The sequence below is a fragment of the Rana temporaria genome, chromosome 1 (genome assembly GCF_905171775.1).
Source record: "Rana temporaria chromosome 1, aRanTem1.1, whole genome shotgun sequence".
Taxonomy (NCBI): domain Eukaryota; kingdom Metazoa; phylum Chordata; class Amphibia; order Anura; family Ranidae; genus Rana; species Rana temporaria.
Genome location: NC_053489.1, coordinates 39,470,733 through 39,491,501, shown reverse-complemented (window position 1 = coordinate 39,491,501; position 20,769 = coordinate 39,470,733). Strand labels below are relative to the sequence as shown.

The following is a 20,769-nucleotide window of genomic DNA, read 5'->3' as shown; positions in this document are numbered from 1 at the left end:
ACTAACTAAAGTTTATGCAACCTGGATACAATCCATAATTGGTAATTGGAGTATTTGTTTTTCTATAGGATATTTATTTACAGAACCCAAACGTAAGGTGGGATGATATTATTGGACTCGATGCGGCAAAGCGACTTGTGAAGGAGGCCGTGGTCTACCCGATACGAGTAAGTCAGGTCACGTGATGAAGCATGTTCATTCCTGTAAATACAGAAATTTTTTTGGCTAGTTCTGAGAGTTTGTTTTCTTTTTTATTCCTATTTATCTGAGGAGAGGCATTGGCACATACTGGAGCTAAAATTCAACTTTCTACACTTTTTTACAGCTAATTATTTACTTCGTTATCTTTCAATTCTGACATCGCTGGTCCTGATAAGGAATGTCTGGCTTTCCAGGGGTTATTCAGTATATCTATAGCCAACAATGTATTTATTTTTTAATGTGCAATGCCGTGCTCGTGTTTCTCAACATTCTAATTGCAGTAAAACCTTACCATTAGAATTTTAGTCTCAGGAAATCTCAGCTTAAACCAATTCATCAGGTTCCGAATGCCATTCACATTAGTTGTAAGAATGCTCCCCTTACAGGCTGCTAAAAATGATCATTGGTGTCATGTTGCTGACTCTATATACTCGAGTATATACAGTATGTACCATTTCACAAGGGACTGAGAGTTCCTGCCTGTAATGGGCTGTTGCTGAACTGACAAGAAGCCTGTCATGCTCCGTACACACGATCAGGCTTTTGCCCGACCAAACTCACATCGGAATTCCGACGAAATTCCATCGGAGGAAAATACAACATGTTCTCTATGTAAACTCCAATGGAATTCCTCTGAATTTTCCGATGGAAAAACTCAGATGGGCATACACACGTCGGACTTTTTCCATCGGAAATTCCGATCGTGTGTGCGAGACATTAGGAGTGAACCAGCAGAAGCTGTGCAAAAGACGGACAACGTTTGTGCAGATGGAAGGCTGAAGAGGAGTTTGTAAATAGGGAGGAAGTGTCCCTGAAGTTAAAGTTGTTGTCACACTGGGCATCCCATAATCCCATACCCCATCCAAGTTATCATCCCCTAATAAAACAACAAAAACAAGCCAGAGATTGATTTCTGTGTCCGAGTGAAACAGGGAAATGCTGAGTGACTGGCTGTGCAGCATTGGGGAACACGGATTTCAGCAACTTCTACAGGGGTAGTGCGACAAATGCATGGCATATAACTCAGCAGGAGGGCTGGACATAGGCGTACATGCATTACCTTACAAACCTTTTTAATGTTCTTAAAGTGGAGGTTCCATCAAAAAAACTATTTTGCTTTAAACTGTAGCTTACGACTAAAAAAGAAAAAAAAAAAGATTTTTTTTTTTTTACTCATCTGGAAATGCCTGTTGCTATGCGGTCCCACAAAATCTGCCTTTGAATCCACCTAGGATTCTGACATCATCTCCCTCTAATGCTCCTGGGAAATGTGTGTCATCATTTCCCAGGATGTAGTGCGCTGTCCAATTATCACTCCCCATCAGGCCCGGACTGGCCATAGGGCAGACCGGGCAAATACCCGGTGGGCCACGGCCACCCGCTCCGTGACATGTTGCTGATCAGGCCGCACAGCGGGAGTTAAGCGACGACCGCGGCCTGAACAGGGTTAACACAGGCCGCGGCTGCCGCTCGCCTACCGCCATGCGGCCATACCTGTCATCTCTGGCGGGACTAGCGGCTGCATGGGCTGAGCTGTGTGTCTCTCTCACACACAGCTCAGCCTCAGAGCCGCGCTGACAGTTCCGCTCTCCACTCCTCCTCGTCCAGCCATGAGCGTCCGCACAGGTGGGGAGAGGTTGCAGGCTGCAGTCCGGAATGTTTCCCCCGCTCGCCCCCCCCTCTTCTTCTCATGTCAGCAGCATGGAAAGAGAAGTCTTTCCTGCCTGTTTTTCTTCCCTCCCCATTGGCCACAGCGGAGACCAATCACAAGAAAATAGAGGGCATCATGGGAAATGTTGTCCCAGAGATAGGTGGCCCAGTTATCAGTGGGGAGCAGACTACAGTCCCCAGCATGCACTCTGTTGGGGGGGAAAGAGAAAACCAGGAAATAGGCTGAGCAGCTACTACAGGTAGGGTTGCCACCTCATCCCTTTAAAACAGAACACATATGAATTACACAGGTTCTGTGGCTGATTTAATGCAGGTAAGGCACCAAATTAGTCTAATTACCACCTTAATTAGCCACAGAACCTGTGTAATTCATATGTGTTCTGTTTTAAAGGGATGAGGTGGCAACCCTAACTACAGGAGACATGGAAAAAGAAAGAGGACTGTGCTGGGGGAACTAATAGCCCCAGCATCACCAGAGAGTGCCACACTTTACCCTCACCACCAGAGAGCACCAAGCTGTATCTGCACCACCAGATAGCGCCACGCTGTACCCGCACCACCAGATAGCGACACGCTGTGCCCGCACCACCAGAGAGAGCGCCATGCTGTCCAGCACCACCAGAGACAGAGCAGGTCAGTGTCACGGGGCAGTGTGGGCACAATAGGAGACAGAGAGTACTAGCATTGTATGGCCAAAATAGGACTGGGACACTGTGATAAAAATGGGACTGCACTGTAAAGGGACAATGTAATCATAGCAGGGCCCCTTTGCAGTGCAGTCCCCTATATCACCGTGTCCCTGCCCATTACAGTGTGGAGCACCGACACCAGCCACCCCCGTGAATGTCGACAAACCCCCCCCCAGTGACTGGGCTGCTCAGTCTAAAAATGCCCGGGCCTATTTTTTGTCCCAGTCCGGGCCTGCTCCCCATCCAAGACTTCCAGGAAGTACGTGCCTGTAGGCTTCACATTGCCCACAAGCAAAATGACAACAGTGTAGACATAGTTTTATAAACTATCTTTTTTGAATATCTATGCGGATCGGCGGCGGATTGTAAAATAGTAAGTGACCGGATTTATATTATAAAAACGCAGGATGAAAGGACATACATTTAAAAAATGCTAATTGTGGTTGGAACCCCGCTTTCAGTTGTATATTTAGTTGCATGGCTGGAGTTTGACTTTCACGGTTTCATATGTATTCATTTAATAAGTAATATATTTAATTCATTCTTTTTGTTTGCAGTACCCGCAGCTGTTTACTGGAATCTTGTCCCCTTGGAAGGGGCTTCTGCTGTATGGGCCTCCAGGTAAATATATAAGATACATTTACATTTAAAGATTTGGTGCATTTCAAAGAGATTTTTCAGTGGAGTATTGTGCTGAGCCTTCTGATAGACTCTAATGTGAAAAGCACCCACAGTATGTGAAATGAGTGCATAGTGGGCCCCATCCCCTGTGGAGCCTGTATGCACTGCACACATTATGGATATGCCAGTGAATAATTTTCTATAGGATTTATAAAGTGCCAACAATATGTACAGTGCTTTACAATCTATAGCAGGGGTAGGCAACCTGGGGCCCTCCAGCTGTTGCAGAACTACAAGTCCCACCATGCCTCAGTAATTGTAACTGCCAGCCTTGCAGACCACTTGGCCTTCAGGAAAAAGATTAAAAACCATCTCTTCTGAGGTCAAGGGGTTCCTTACCCATGAAATGGATACAGCGCCCCGAGGCGATTCAGTTCGCATGTGTTGCACTTTACAAGTCTCTCTCTCTCTCTGCAATGCCTCATGGGAAATGTAGCTCCACAACAGCTGGAGAGCCACAGATTGCCTACCCCTGATATATAGGATACAGTTACAATACAATAAAATACAAGAGGGTTAAGAGGGCCCTGCTCATAAGAGCTTACACTCTAATCGGGTTGGGCAAGTGGTATAAAAGATTATAACTATGGGGGATTAGCTGATGGAAGTGATACAAGTTTAGTTAGTTGGAGGTGGCATGGGCTTCTCTGAAGAGATGAGTTTTCAGGGATCATCTAAAAGCAGAGTAGGAGATAGCCAGGCAGAGTAAGGTAGAGAGTTGCAGAGGATGGGAGAGACTCTGAAGAAGTCTTGGAGAGAAGAGACATGGGAGGAAAGACATGGGCGGAAGAGACATGGTAACAGGGTCGCCATCAGGAATTATGGGGCCCCTTACACAGCTTCAGGCATGGGCCCCCTGGAGCTGCCGCCTCAAATTGAGAAGCAGGGGGCTGCCGCGAATTGAGAAGCGGGGGGGCGCCGCCGCTAATTGTAAAAATTAAGAAGGGGGGGTGCGTAAATTGAAAAGCCCCGGGGACCTCTGTGCCCTTTAATAATAAAAAATAAAAAATATATATAAAAAAAAGGGGGGGGGGGGTTGCCATCCGGGCCCCTGTGGACCTCTGGGCCCTTTAATAAAAACAAAAATATATATGTATTAAAAAAAAGGGGACGGGTTGTCATCCGGGGCCCTGGGGACCTCCAGACCCCTGACAAAAAAAAAAATAGAAAAAAAAGGGGGATGCCATCCGGCCCCTTACAGGTGTACTGCCTTTACCCCCCTGATGGCGGCCCTGCGTGGGAGGAAGAGACATTGGAGGAAGAGACAAGAGAGCTTGAGAACAGGATGTCTTGGGAGGAGTGGAGTGAATAGATTGAGTGATATTTGGTGGCAAGATTGGTGATGCATCATCCATCACTTCCTTTTATAATGGGCACAGTAGTTGTGCACACTGTGGAACTCTCCAGTAGACTCCCTAAGAAACGGCCAAGTGGTTTCAACTCTCCGGTCTCCAATATGACCTGTCCCCTGGAGAACAAATCTAGAAAATGCATTTTAGAATTGCTGAAAATGAATAATAAAGCACAAAAATTTCCAAAACGCATCAATTTTTTGAAAATCACCTTTTATGTATTTTATTGGGATTTTATGTGATAGACCAACACAAAGTAGCACATAATTGTGAGGTGGAAGGAAAATGACAAATTCAATTTTTTTTACAAATAAATCTGTGAAAGTGTGGGGGGTACATTTGTATGGCGCCCCCCGGAGTCAATACTTTGTAGAACCTCCTTTCACTGTAATTACAGCTACAAGTCTTTTTGGGGATGTCTCTACCAGCTTTGCACATCTAGAGAGGGAAATTTTTGCCCATTCTTCCTTGCAAAAAAAAGCTCAAGCTCTGTCAGATTGGATGGAGAGCATCTGTGATCAGCAATTTTCATGTCTTGCCACAGATTTTCAATTGGATTTAGGTCTGGACTTTGACTGGTTCATTCTAACACATGAATATGCTTTGATCTAAACCATTCCATTGTAGCTCTGGCTGTATGTTTAGTGTCGTTGTCCTGCTTGAAGGTGAACCTCTGCCCCAGTCTCAGGTCTTCTTCAGACTCTAAGGCCTTGTACACACGATCAGACATGTCCGATGAAAACGGTCCGCTGACCGTTTTCATCAGACATGTCTGCTAGCAGATTTTGGTCTGATGTGTGTACACACCATCAGACCAAAATCCCCGCGGACAGAAAACGCTGTGACGTGGCGGCGACGGCGACGTGCGCGGCCCAGGAAGTTCAATGCTTCCACGCATGCATCGAATCACTTCGATGCATGCAAGGGATTTCGGCCCAGCGGACATGTCCGATGAGTCGTACTAATCATCGGACATGTCCGACAGACAGGCTTCCAGCGGACATGTTTCTTAGCATGCTAAGAAACATTTGTCCGCTGGAAACCTGTCCGCTAGGCTGGAAAACTGTCCGGTCGGCCCTACACACGGTCGGACATGTCCGCGGAAACTGGTCCGCGGACCAGTTTCAGCGGACATGTTCGGTCGTGTACGAGGCCTTACAGTTTTTTTCCTAATGCCGCGTACACACGATCGGTTCGTCTGATGAAAACGGTCCGATGGACCGGTTTCATCGGACGAACCGATCGTGTGTGGGCCCCATCGTTTTTTTTTCCCCAACGGTGAAAAAACGTAGAACCTGTTTTAAAATTATCTGATGGTTAAAAAACCGAAAAAAACGATCGTCTATGGGCAAGTCCATCGGTTAAAAATCCACGCATGCTCAGAATCAAGTCGACGCATGCTCGGAAGCATTGAACTTCATTTTTCTCAGCACGTCGTAGTGTTTTACGTAACCGCGTTCTGACACGAACAGATTTTTAACTGATGGTGTATAGGCAAGACTGATGAAAGTCAGCTTCGTCGGATAGCTGATGAAAAAATCCATCGGTCCGTTTTCATCGGATGAACCGATCGTGTGTACGTGGCATAAGAATGCCCTGTATTTGGCTCCATCCATCTTCCCATCAACTCTGACCAGCTTCCCTGTTCCTGCTGAAGAAAAGCATCCCCACAACATGACGCTGCCACCACCATGTTTCACAGTGGAGATGGTGTGTTCAGGGTGATGTGCAGTGTTAGTTTTCCCGCCACACATAGGCCCGGATTCACAAAGCACTTACACCGATGTATCTCGAGATACGCCGCGTAAGTGTAAATATGCGCCGTCGTATCTGTGCGCCGTGCCCACAAAACTAGATACGCCTGAAAATAGGGGGCCAGATTCAGAAAGAATTGCGGCGGCGTAACGTATCGTAGATACGTTACACCGCCGCAAGTTTTCATCGCAAGTGCCTGATTCACAAAGCACTTGCGATGAAAACTACGCCGGCGGCCTCCGGCGCAAGGCGGGTAATTTAAATGGGCGTGTGCCATTTAAATTAGGCGCGCTCCCGCGCCGGACCTACTTCGCATGCTCCGTTTCTTAACTCCCGCCGTGCTTTGCGCGCCGTGACGTCATTTTTTCGAACGGCGTCGCGCGTAGCGTAATTCCGTATTCCCGGACGGCTTACGCAAACGACGTTATTTTTTAAATTTCAACGCGGGAACGACGGCCATACTTTAGACAGCAATACGTTTGCTGACTAAAGTTAGGGCACCTAAAACGACGACTAACTTTGCGACAGGAAACTAGACTAGCGGCGACGTAGCGAACGCGAAAATCCGTCGTGAATCGCCGTAACTCCTAATTTGCATACCCGACGCTGGTTTACGACGCAAACTCCCCCCAGCGGCGGCCGCGGTACTGCATCCTAAGATCCGACAGTGTAAAACAATTACACCTGTCGGATCTTAGGGATATCTATGCGTAACTGATTCTATGAATCATTTATATTTAGAATTACGATTGCCCTGGGGTGGTAATCAAACACCCCTTAATATAAGGTGCCACATCCTGAATAATGTAGATAAATAGAAAAAGACTGTGAAGTCTGAGACTAGGAGAAAATGGACTTTGTAGGCACCAGATTTTTTTAAAAAAATATAAATAATTTTAATTTGAACAGTACATTAGCACAAAAAACACTGAACAATTGCTCAATTTGATAATCAGAAAAAGAAAAACAACACAAAATACAAATAACTCAATTCCTGTCCCTTTCAGAAAGACACTGATTCTATGAATCAGTCGCATAGATAGAAACAGAGATACGACGGCGTATCAGGAGATACGCCGTCGTATCTCTTTGGTGAATCTGGCCCAGGCTTCCTACGACCGACGTAACTTGCCTACGCCGTCGTATAGTGGGCGCATATTTACGCTGGATGCATTTGCCTCTCCCATTGATTTTCTATGCACATATGCAAATGAGGGAGATACGCCGATTCACGAACGTACTTGCGCCCGGCGCATAATATATGCGGTTTGCAGTTTCGTACGTCCGGCGTAAAGTTATTCCCCATATAGGAGGCGCAACCCATGCAAAGGTATGGACCAGGGAACACAGCCGTCGTATTTTACGTAGTTTACGTAGTACGTGAATATGGCTAGGCGTAGGTTACGTTCACGTCGTAGGCAGTGATTCGACGTGTATCTGAGCATGCGCACTGGGATGTGGCCACGGGACGGCGCATGCGCCGTTCGTTTTAAGTACTTCTATGGCGCTTGGCCCATCATTTGCATGGGGTCACGCCTCATTAGCATTACTCACGCCCACTTCCACCTACGCCAGAATACGGAGAGGAAACCCAGCGTAGATTTGAGAGCGAGTGGGAGCAAGTGCTTTGTGAATACTGTGCTTGCCTCTCTGCGCTGTGTTGGCGTAGCATATATTCGATACGCTACACCGGCATAAATATGCGCCGATGTATGTGAATCTGGGACATAATGTTTAGGGGTTATAATTTTCTAGCAAAAAAGCGAGTCCAGTGTCACATTTTGAAGCGAATGTTAAAGCAGAGTTCCACCCAAAAGTGGAACTTCCGCTTAATCCACTCCTCGCCCCCTTACATGCCACATTTGGCATGTCATTTTTTTGGGGGGGGAGTGGGGGCTTCAGGAGGAGTGGGACTTCCTGTCCCACTTCCTCCTTCCGCCGAGGGGCTGCTAAGGCGAATAAGCCTAATCGCCTTTCTGCAGCCCCTCCCTGTAGGCGATCGCCTGGGACACGTGACAGGTCCCAGGCGATCGCCTGTCCAATTGCATGGCGCGGCGCCGCTCGCGCATGCGCAGTGGGTGCCTGGCCGTGAAGCCGAAAGCTGTCACGGCCGGGTGCCCACACGTGGAATGAAGACGCCGGCTGGAGAGGGGGGGGGAGAGTTGCGGAGCCCCGGCCGGCGCGTCGCTGGAACGTGGAGCAGGTGAGTGTCTGTTTGTTTATTAAAAACCAGCAGCTACACTTTTTGTAGCTGCTGACTTTTAATAAACATAAAAACTGACTGGAACACCCCTTTAACGAGCCCTTAGGGTTGGTGTGTTTTGCGGTTTACTTGTATTCTCACCCTGTCAGAGCAGCAATATCGGCTTAATATCCGGCTATAAGGTTTTTTAATTGTCTGTCATTGGCCCTGGGCTGAGGCAGGAGGAAGGATTGCTCGAGTGTTGAAACACAAGGAGGCCAGACATTTTACTTCTGACAGGGAGAGAACACATGGGCCCAGATTCAAGAAGCAATTGCGCCCGTGTAACCATAAGTGCAATTGCTTACTTGCTCCGGTGTAACGAGTGCTCCTGATTCAGGAACCTCGTTACACCGACTGCAGCCTAAAATCTGCGCGGCATAAGGCTCTTATGCCTCGCAGATTTTAGGCTGCATTCTTGCGTGTGCCGCTAGGGGGCGCTCCCATTGTGATCAGCGTGTAGTATGCAAATTGCATACTACCAACTGATTCACAAACTTGCGCGGGCCCCGCGCAAGCCAGGTACGGAGTTTCCGTACGGCAACTTTAGCGCAAGGCTGCCCTTTCTAATAGCAGGGGCAGCCAATGCTAAAGTATAGCCGCCGCTCCCGCGCCGTGAAATTTGAATTTCACGGCGTTTGCGTAAGTGATTCGTGAATGGCGATGGACGCCATTCACGTTCACTTTGAAGCAAATGACATCCTTGCGACGTCATTTGCCGCAATGCACGTCAGGAAAGTTTCCCGACGGAGCATGCGCTGTACGCTCGGCGCGGGAGCGCGCCTAATTTAAATGATTCCCGCCCCCGGCGGGATCATTTACATTGCGCGCGCTTACGCCGGGCAATTTTGCGGGCGCGCCCTCGCAATTCACAGAGCTACTGCTCCGTGAATCGAGGGCAGCGCAAAATATTTGCGTGGGCGCAGGGCAAAATCGTTGCAGTGTGCCCGCGCAAATATAGCGCAATTCTACCTGAATCTGGGCCAAGGAATCTTCAGTCAACTAATTCCGGAGTGGTAAGACGGCACTATTATAACTTTTCCAGTGTAATAGATCCTCATTATCCACATTATTACAATTGCCTACTGGTGACTGGTTCTCGTCAAGGATGTTAGATTATTAAACTTTTCAAAGGTAGAGACTGATGTTTGGCAATTGTTTTCTAGGTACTGGGAAGACCTTGCTTGCCAAAGCAGTGGCCACAGAATGCAACACAACGTTTTTTAACATTTCTGCCTCTACCATCGTCAGCAAGTGGAGGGGAGACTCGGAGAAGCTTGTACGGGTAAGAAACAGCTCAGTCTAAAGCAGGGGTCTCAAACTGGTGGCCCTCCAGCTGTTGCATAACTACAAGTCCCATGAAGTATTGCAAGGCTGACAGTTACAAGCATGACTCCCACAGGCAAAGGCATGATGGGACTTGTAGTTTCGCAACAGCTGGAGGGACACTAGTTTGAGACCCCTGGTCTAAAGAGTATGTATGGTACACTTACATTCTGCAGCATGGCACCCACCACTAAAATACTAACCACAAATATTTGTATGAAGTGACCACCATGGTACCATTATGTTGCTTCCCCTTTCTTGGCAGACCAATTTACAGCTTTTTGGAATAGAGCAATTTAACCACTTGAGATCCGCGCTATGGCCGAATGACGGCCACAGCGCGGACCTGAATTGTCCTCCCCTTCCCGCGCTCCCCATGGCGCACGCTGTGATCACAGAGTCACTGAGACTCGGGTGATCACAGATCCGAGTAAGGGGTCGATCCCGGCCTCTTACCACGTGATCAGCTGTCAGACAATGACAGCTGATCACGTGATGTAAACAAAAGCTTGGTAATCTTATTTTTTTTTTTCCCTCACGAAAGAAAAGCCAATCACCGGCTTATGTGCAAGAGACATCAGTCCTAAAGAGGAAGAGGCAATTTTGCCTTATCTGTGCCAATCAGTAACCCCTGCCAGTGCCACCTATCAGTGCCCACCAGTGCCACCTATCAATGCCCATGAGTGCCACTTATCAAAGGGGTTGTAAAGCTTCCTTTACCTTAGTGCAGTCCTCCTTCACTTACCTCATCCTTCGATTTTGCTTTTAAATGTCCTTATTTCTTCTGAGAAATCCTCACTTCCTGTTCTTCTGTCTGTAACTACACACAGTAATGCGAGGCTTTCTTCCTGGTGTGGAGAAAGCCTCTTGAGGGGGGAGGGGGCGAGCAGGAGTGTCAGCACGCCCACTAACACACAGCTCCTTTCTCTATCTGCAAAGTAGAGAGTTTCCTGACTTGTCTGCTCGCTCCCTCCCCCCTCCCCAAAGGGAGAAAGCCTCACATTACTGTGTGGAGTTACAGACAGAAGAACAGGAAGTGAGGATTTCTCAGAAGAAAGAAGGACATTTAAAAGCAAAATGGAAGGATGAGGTAAGTGAAGGAGGACTGCACTAAGGAAAAGGAAGCTATTTAGGGATTTTTTTCTCTCCTTTACAACCCCTTTAATGCCCACAAGTGCACCTATCAATGCCCACCAGTGGTGCCAATCAGTGCTGCCTATCGGTGTAACCTACCAGTGCCGATCAGTGCCCATCACTGCCACCCATCAGTGCCCATCACTGCCACCTATCAGTGCTTATCATTGCCAGCTATCAGTGAAACCTATTAGTGCCCACCAGTGCCACCTATCAATGCCCTTCAGTGCCACCCATCAGTGCCTATTAGTGACCACCAGTGCCGCCTTATTAGTGCCCATCTGTCCAGCCTATCAGTGCCCACCAGTGCAGCCTCCTCAGCGTACATCAATGAAGGAGAAAGATTGCCTGTTTGCAAAATTTTATAACAAAATATAAAAAAGAAATAAAAAAATTTGGTCTAATGTTTTTTTAACAAAAAATAAAAACCACAGAGGTGATCAAATACCACCAAAAGAAAGTTCTATTTGTGGGGAAAAATGATAAAAATTTCATCTGGGTACAGCGTTGTATGACCACGCAATTGTCATTCAAATTGCATCAGCGCTGAAAGCTGAGAATTGGTCTGGGAAGGAGGGGGGTTTAAGTGCCCAGTAAGCAAGTGGTTTCGGGGGAAAGTCCCATTGTGTGTCAATGAATGGAGCAGTGGGGCTCGAGAGCGAGCATGCATGAGTGCCCCCCATGGGAAGCGACTTCCCAAGGCGGCACTGGACAGAGTCGAAGGGCCAGGAGTGCCAGTGGGGGACTGAGATGAGGGGGTTTGTAATTACATTGCACAGAGCAGGTAAGTATAGACATGTTTGTTTGTTTTCTTTAAAAAAAAATGAGCTTTACAATCGCTTTGAGCCTAAAGGTTTTTCCGCACACAGGTTTTATTTGAACTGGCTCGCTACCATGCCCCTTCCACCATTTTCCTGGATGAGCTGGAGTCTGTGATGAGTCAGAGAGGGACAGGGCCGGGGTGAGTTGACTTGCTTTTTTTTTTTGCATACATCAGTCTTGTTGTTCTTTTTCCAACTAGAAACTGTTCTCTGTTCATCGACTTCTGATTGCCTCTTTCCAGTCTCATTATTTGGATCTTTGAATTTCTCTTAGGCCCCGTACACACGAGAGGATTGATCCGCGGATTTTGATCCGATGGAGTGTACTCACCATCGGATCGAAATCATATAAGGATATCCACGCATGCGTCGAATCATTACGACGCATGCGAGGGAGGGAATCGGACGGATCGATCCGGTGAGTCTGTACAGACCACCGGATCGATCCGCTGAAGCCGATTCCAGCGGATAGATTTCTTAGCATGCTAAGAAATTTTTATCGGCTGGAAATCGGTCGGCCCGAAAAAAATCAGCGGAAAAAGATCCGCTGGGTTGTACACACCACAGGATCTATCCGCTGGAACTGATCCGCAGATCAATTCCAGCGGATAGATCCTCTCGTGTGTACGGGGCCTTAGAATGTCTCTTCTGCAATAAAGAGCAGCCTGATCACACTTTTTTTTTCTCTGTAAAATATATAACGGACACCCGTGCTCCTGAACCCCACTCAAAATTACAACTGTGTTAACCACTTCAGCCCCGGGCCAAAGACCAGGCTACTTTTTGCGATTCGGCACTGCGTCACTTTAACTGACAAATGCGCGGTCGTGTGACGTGGCTCCCAAACAAAATTGGCGCCTTTTTTTCCCACAAATAGAGCTTTCTTTTGGTGGTATTTGATCACCTCTGCGTTTTTTATTTTTTGCTTCATAAACTAAAATAGAGCGACAATTTCGAGAATTTTTTTTTTTTTTACTTTTTGCTATAATAAATATCCCCCAAAAATGTATAAAAAATTTGTTTTCCTCAGTTTAGGCCGATACGTATTCTTCTACATATATTTGGTAAGAAAAAAATCGCAATAAGCGTTTATTGATTGGTTTGCGCAAAAATTATAGGGCCAGATCCACAAAGAACTTACGGCGGCGTATCTATTGATACGCCGCGAGGGCCAGATTCATGAAGCACTTACACCGTTTTTTTGGTAGATGCGCGGCGTAAGTGCAGATTTGCACCGGCGGATCCCTGCACCGTACCCAGAGAACCAGATTACGCCTCCAAATAGACTTCATCGCCTCGGTGTAACCTTTCCACGCCGGCGCGGCGTTGGTGCAGATTTACGCTGGTCGGATCTGGCGCGGCCATGGTTTTTGTGTTTTAAATATGCAAATGAGGTTGTTGGGCCGATTCATCAACTTAAGCTTGACCGGCGCAGGCTACTCCCGGTGAGCGGAGCTGAAATTTCCGGCGCCAAGTTACACCTCATAAAAGCAGGGGTAACTTTGCACCAAACTTGCAGAGGTCAGCTGGAGAGCAGCTAAAGCAGCAGCGTTACAAACGAACTGAGCAACAACACTTGCTGGACAACACATCTGTGTGCCAACATGCCAGGGGCAGCCGTGGTCCTTGCACTATTGCGTCGAAGGGCACGTAGGAGGGCACGGGAGAGGATCTTCCGCCCGCGCATTAACGTCTTTGACATGGGGGAAGTGGAGGTGTATCGCACCTACAGGTTCAGCCGTGAAGTCATCCTGGAATTAACCAGCATCCTGCAGGATGACCTCACCAGCCATAACTGCCCCACCACAATGCAAACGACCTAGCTTGGAAAAAAAAAGCTTAAGTACATTTGCACCTGCAGGGCGGAAGTCTGGGCTGATTTATGGACTGGGCATTGGTAGTGGACCGGCGTAGCTCAGGGATCACGCCAGGGCGCAGTTCTGAGCATGTGCAGATTGGGGCATTTACCCCTGGATGTCACTGAGCATGTGCGGTCTAAGATGCGCCCCGGCGTGACCCCTGCGCTACGGTCGGCACTTCATTAGCATTGGGTGACTCCCAGTTGGCCTTACCCCGCCTTACGCCGTCTAAAATCCGCCCCGCTGGGGCATCGTAGACAAAAAAAGTTTCTTGAATCACCTAACTGCCTCTCCGCGCTGGACCGGTGTAGTCTAAAAATGATGCACCACGCCGGTGCAAATCTGCACCATTGTTCATGAATCTGGCGTAAGTTCTACGATGCGCCGTCGTATCTTTGTTTTGTATCCACAAAACAAGATACGCCTGAATGTGGGCTAGATCCTACCGATGAACGTCTTAGTACGCCGTCGGATCTTAGGTGCATATTTACGCTGGCCGCTAGGTGGCGCTTCCGTTGATTTCCGCGTAGATTATGCAAATTGGCTAGATACGCCGATTCTCAAACATACGTCCGCCCGGCGCATTTTTTTACGCCGTTTACGTAAGGCTTTTTTCGGCGTAACGTTACCCCTGCCTCTATGAGGTGTACGCAATGTTAGGTATGGATGTCGGGATAGCGTCGAATTTTCCGTCATTTGCGTAAAACGTTCGCGAATAGGGCTTTTTGCGTAAATTACGTTCACGTCGAAAGCATTGACTATTTGCGACATGATTTCGAGCATGCGCACTGGGATACCCCCACGGACGCCACATGCGCCGTTAAAAAAAACCCGTAATTTACGTGGGGTCAAGATGAATTAACATAAAACACGCCCACATCTTAGTCATTTGAATTTCGCGCCCTTACGCTGACACATTTACACTACGCCGCCGTAACTTACGGCGCAAATTCTTTCTGGATAAGGAACCTCCGCTCTAAGTTACGGCGGCGTAGTGTATCTGAGATACGCTATGCCTGCCTAAAGATAGGCAGTTCTTTGTGGATCTGGCCCATAGTGTCTACAAAATAGGGGATAGTTTTATGGCATTTTTATTAATATATTTTTTTTTTTTTACTAGTAATGGCGGCGATCAGCGATTTTTATCGTGACTGCGACATTATGGCGGACACACCGGACACTTTTGACACCATTTTTGGGGCCATTGTCATTTTTACAGCGATCAGTGCTATAAAAATGCGCTGATTACTGTAAAAATTACACTGGCAGTGAAGAGGGTTAACCTGTAGGTGGAGCTGAAGGGGTTAAGTGTAACATAGGGAGTGACTCTTACTGTTAGGGGGCGTGGCTTGCCGTGACACGTCACTGATCGCTGTTCCCGATGATAGGAAGAACGGGGAGATGTTGGGCCGGATTCAGAAAGAATCGCGTATCTTTCTGCGGGCGTAGCGCATCTCATATGTGCTACGCCGCCGTAACTAAGTCAGGCGAGTACCGTATTCAGAAACAATTTGCGTCCTTAGTTACGGCGGTGTAGCGTATATGGGCCGGCGTAAGCCCGCCTGATTCAAACTAGGCTGGTAGTGGGCGTGTTGTATGTAAATGATTTGTGACCCCGCGTAAATGACGCGCTTTACGAACAGCGCATGCGCGCATGCTCAGTATCACGTCAAATTTTCTCCCTAAGATACGTCGGCTCAATGTTTAGGCGACGTGAACGTAACCTACGCCCATCCCCATTCACAAACGACTTACACAAACGACGATAAATATGACGCTGTTCCGACGTTTCCGTCGTCCATACCTAACATGACTTACCCCTGCTTTATGAGTGGTAAAGTTACGCCGGACCGATATAGATGCGCCGGACGGAACTACGTTTGTGAATTGGCGTATCTAGGTCATTTGCATATTCGACGCAGAAATCAACGGAAGCGCCACCTAGCGGCCAGCGTAAATATGCACCCCAAGATACGACGGCGTAGGAGACTTACGCCACTCGTATCTTGGCAACCGTGAGGCGTATCTGATTCTTTGAATCAGGCGCCAAGATACGACGGCACACACTCAGACTTACGACGGCGTATCTGGAGATACGCCGTCGTAAGTTGTTTCTGAATCTGGCCCGTTGTGTTTACACTGACATCTCCCCGTTCCTCAGCTCTGTTAAATGATCGTGGGACACCGGCGGACATAGATTCCGCAGGTCGGCGGGCACGGTCACGGAGCTCAACTTTTTACGTAAGTCGTGCGGTGGTCGGCAAGCGGTTAATAAACATAATTAATAAATAAGTGGATAGGATTATATGTCGCTGCAGCTCTTCAGCTAATGTACATACAATATACAGTGCTGTGTTCCAGCAGCTCGCCTCTCCAGATCAGCCAATTAAAGGACGCTTTGTATTTATTCATAGAGTACAAAGCTTCCTGTGAATAGCTGAGCTGTGCTCATCACAACTAGTTTTTTTCCCCGGAAGTGGAACAGGGAGTTCTTTTGCCACAACCATAACACAGCGCTGTATATTGCATGTTGCTGAGGCTATATACAGTTTATAAAGTGCACCTGCTAGTGAAATAAATAGAAATGGACAAACGAGCGCCCAGAGGCGATTTAGTTTGCATGTGCAGCGCTATATAAGTTTTTCACTCACTCATTGTTTGGGCTAGCTTTGACAAACGGAGAGCACTTGATCCTTTCTATTTATTTACTTATGTGCCTTGTGGAGAATCCAGTCCTTGTACCTACATTGGATCGCTGAAGGTTCATGCCCTGTGTTGTGGGATAATGCTGTGTGAGCTTTTCAGGTGGAATCCATAAGGTGAGAGGCTAGTGTTGTCTGTGGTGGATGGGATATACTCACCTGATTTTATTATACATGTTTATCGAGGTGTTGTTCATTTATCCTTGTAGTGGCAACTTTTTCTGTTCTTTCTTTTCATATTTCTGCGCTGAATATTTGTTGTTATTTTGTCTAGGAGAGACAGGAAACGAAAAGATATAATAAAATATTTACAAAAATATGAGGGGTGTACTCACTTTTGTGAGATACTGTATGCCTCCTTGATGGGGAAACACACCCAAATTGTAGGTTGTATCAGAGGCGGCTCTCTAATTAGGCAAGTTAGGCGATCGCCTAAGGCCCCGCACTGACAGGGGCCTCACCTAATTGAAGAGCCGCTTCTGCTGGAAACAATGCCGCTGCGGCGGCGCTGCACTCCGACGATCAGAGGGTAAATGTTGAAGCTGCCTGTGAGCTCCATGGCCAGGCAGTGGAGACTGGAGAGAGAAGACGGAGCCGTGGCTCTGTCTGTGTCCGGGGAGGAGGCGGGGCCAGCACTGTGTTGTCCAGAGGAGAAGGGGAGGAGACACATTCCAAGCGGCAAAAAGTTAATACAATAATTCCCGCTACTTTGGGGACGCAGATCGCCCCCCGTCACCCCCCCACTGGGAAACTGGAGTGCTGCGCCGAGCAATCTCCACACACCCGGAGGAGGCGTACAGCGTCGGGTAAGCAGAGGGGTGGAGAGCCCCGCCGGGGAGGAAGCCTCACCAGGGCTGTGTGAAGCCAATGGGAGGTAGAAGAGAAAAGGTGTCCGGGCCGTCCCTCTCTGGGGCTGCAAGTCAGGACAGAGGGATCCGGGGCTCCAGCTGCAGGGAGAGGCACAGCTATCGTACCAGGACCCCCTTCTGCAGCCAGCTACCACCATCATCAGAGAGAGAGCCAGCCCCCATCCCTGCTCCTCCAGCATCTCTCAGCCATTGGTCTTTATATCCACCTCTGTCCCATCCCCCCCACTCCCTTCCTCCTGATCATCAGTGCCACACTCAGGGCAGCTCAGTCCTGTGCCAGTGTGCCAACCTGTGCTTGACAGCCCCTGACCCCTCCACCCTGCCCTTACCCCCACCTATGCAGGGAACTTCCTGCTGATTGGCTACTCCGCTGCTACCTCCCTCACTGACCCCAGCACTGAGTTAGAGACACTGACACCAGCACCAAGCTAGAACACTGACACCAGCACCGAGATAGAACACTGACACCAACCCCAAGCTAGAACACTGACACCAGCACCGAGCTAGAACACTGACACCAGCACCGAGCTAAAACACTGACACCAGCACCGAGATAGAACACTGACACCAGCACCGAGATAGTGCTCTGTATCTCGGTGCTGGTGTCAGTCCCTCTATCTCAGTGAATGGTGTCAGTCCCTCTATCTCAGTGCTGGTGTCAGTGTGACGGTATTGGTATGATATCCCCGTCAGTCTTCCCTTCTTCCCATAAAAGCAAATCACCCCAATATTCCACGAGGAGGGATATTCCTGGAATCGCCCAATAATAAGCCACACATGAGGCAGAGCTTACTACTGGAACAAGAGAGACTTTAATGGTATAACACAGAGCTTATATGTAATTTACAAACTGTTACAATGACAAATCTCCGCCCCCTCACACAGTGGGGGCTCCCATACAGATGATTAGGCAGACACGACGGAGCCGACCCTGACGACATTTCTTTAGATAATGACATCAGTGACGTTAATTACTAGTTCAAACAGAATACATTATCTAGATAGCTTGGCCCCGTGGATAGAAGAGATAATTACCACAATGAAGCAATCAGAATAATTAACATGAGCCCCTTCTAATCACAGTAAACAGTAACCACAGGGCTTCTTCACACACACAATAGATCAATTAACCCTTTGAAATAGGGAGCTGGCTGAGGAAGGGTCATTAACATATCAATAGTCTGTTAGAGGAGTGAGTGCCACCTGAAACCACCTTCCCTCTAACACACACACACTTTTACTTAGCAGGGAGAATTTAAACTGAAGCATCCTTCACAATGGCCCCCCTTTTTCTCCCTGTTCCGGCAACCCGGTTGGACCTTCCCTGGTCCAGTAGGGTTGACGGGTTCAGAGCTTTTAGTCCGAGGTTAACTCCGTTTGGCGTGACTGACCTCCCTTGGCAACTGCTTCCGACTCAGGTATGTCACCGGGTCGTCAGATCACACGCCAGTCAGTCCCCAAGTCTTTGTGCGATCTGCAGAGTCACCAGGAGTGAGTGTGAAGACGGCGAATGGGTCTGTGCGCCGCCGTCTAGGTGTCCCGCTATGGGAGGGGGCAGGTTATGGCTCTGAAGTGACAATCACAGGAGATTCATAAAAAAGAAAAAGTTATATTTGTTGAAATGCTGTAGCACTGGTGCTCAGAGTTCGGGGGGGGGGGGGGAATCAGTGCCCCATAGGGTCAGCCACCCTCTGCTCCCTCCGCAGCCGCCGGTTCTCCTCTTTGAGCTTCTCCAGCTCCATCTCCAGTTCATGGAGCCTGGGGGGGTCAGCCTGCTGTGACCTCAGGTGGTTGTTCTCCTCCTCCATGCGGCTTATGCACTCCTCCAGCTCCATGTACTCACAGATCAGCTCCTGCTTGCTCATGTCCTGCAGGCTCTCCACGTGGTCCTTCATCATCAGGAACTGGGTGGTGGTGTAAGGGGCCACCGGTGGGCCATTGGCGAACATCTCGGCCCGCATCTGGGACGCCCGCTGCGACTCCCTCTCCTCCAGTCGCTTCTTCTCCTCCCAGGTCAGCTTGTTATACGGCTTCCAGGACCTCTTCTTCTTGGAGGGTGGCCGGCGGTGCCTCTTTCTGCACAGCTCCTTCCAGGGCCCCTCCGGCTCATGGCTGTCGCCCATGACCAGCTGACAATGGTGTTCCCTGTTGTCCGTAATAACAGATTGTACCATGAGGGCTTCGTAAGGGGTGCCCAATGGTTCTTCCCGACCCAGCTCCTGGGGATCCCAAGCCGAGTCTACACAATGGGCTGCTGCTGGTGGGCGGTACCCAGGTTGAGACCAATTTGACCTGGTGTTGTCATTCAGGGGGCAATTCTGCTTGAAGTGACCCAGCTGTTTGCACCGGAAGCAGCGTTGTTCGTTGTCCTCCTGGCGTGGATAGCGAGGGCTAGATGTCACCGGTCTGTTAGGAGGTTGGTATCTAGCGACTGGTGGGTGTGAGGGCGCCGTTGGTCGTGGAGGTTGTATCCATGGTGTGACCTGGTTCGTCTTGCGAGTATCCGCATATTCATCCGCCAACTTAGCGGCCTCTGGTAGAGTCATGGGCCTGCGATCTCTCACCCAGTCTTTGACGTCCGTCTGGATGTGATTGTAAAATTTCTCCAGGAGCATTAGTTGCAAAATGTCCTCTGCGGTGGTGGCCTGGCTGCTGTTAACCCAGTTAGAGGCCGACAGGGATAACTGGCATGCCCATTCCGCGTAAGAGTCTTCTGTGGTTTTGCGTGAATCCCTGAACTTCTGTCGGTGGGACTCTGGGGTTACTGCATAACGAGCCAGGAGCACTTCTTTAACCCGGGCGTAGCTATGGATATCTTGATCTGGCACGGTCCGGAAAGCATCAGAAGCTTTGCCTGACAGTTTGCCTGACAATATTGCAACCCACTCTCCTCTAGCTATTCGGTGCAGGTTACATTGTCGCTCAAAATCTGCCAGGTAGTTATCAATTTCACAGTCTTTTTCATCAAAAGCTTTAAAAGCGCTAAACGGAATCTTCCTTGTGTCTGCTGCGCTGTACTCACTGTGCTCTATCTCGGTGATGGTGTCAGTGTTCTATCTCGGTGCTGGTGTCAGTCCCTCTATCTTGGTGCTGGTGTCAGTGTTCTATCTCGGGGGTGGTGTCAGTCCCTCTATCTTGGTGCTGGTGTCAGTGTTCTATCTAGGGGGTGGTGTCAGTCCCTCTATCTTGGTGCTGGTGTCAGTGTTCTATCTAGGGGGTGGTGTCAGTCCCTCTATCTTGGTGCTGGTGTCAGTGTTCTATCTCGGTGCTGGTGTCAGTCCCACTATCTTGGTGCTGGTGTCAGTGTTTTATCTCGGGGGTGGTGTCAGTCCCTCTATCTTGGTGCTGGTGTCAGTTTTTACTCCATTCTGTTTGTGTCCCCACAGAGGATGGGGCCCGGTCATCCTGGGCCTCAAGTCCCTCGTTTGTTTTGTCACAAACTTTTAGGTGGTGTCGATTCGCTTGGT

General features: G+C 48.7%; 1 protein-coding gene across 2 annotated transcripts in view; it reads left to right on the top strand.

The window, feature by feature from the left end:
* The window catches only part of KATNAL2 (katanin catalytic subunit A1 like 2), a 92,052-nt gene that overhangs the window by 53,188 nt on the left and 18,095 nt on the right, over positions 1-20,769 (top strand). For both annotated transcript variants that reach the window (XM_040336740.1, XM_040336735.1), the window contains 4 exons: positions 69-167; positions 3,119-3,182; positions 9,758-9,876; positions 11,921-12,012. In XM_040336740.1, the coding sequence (XP_040192674.1) occupies positions 69-167; positions 3,119-3,182; positions 9,758-9,876; positions 11,921-12,012 (374 nt within the window). The remainder of the gene's footprint in view (positions 1-68; positions 168-3,118; positions 3,183-9,757; positions 9,877-11,920; positions 12,013-20,769) is intronic.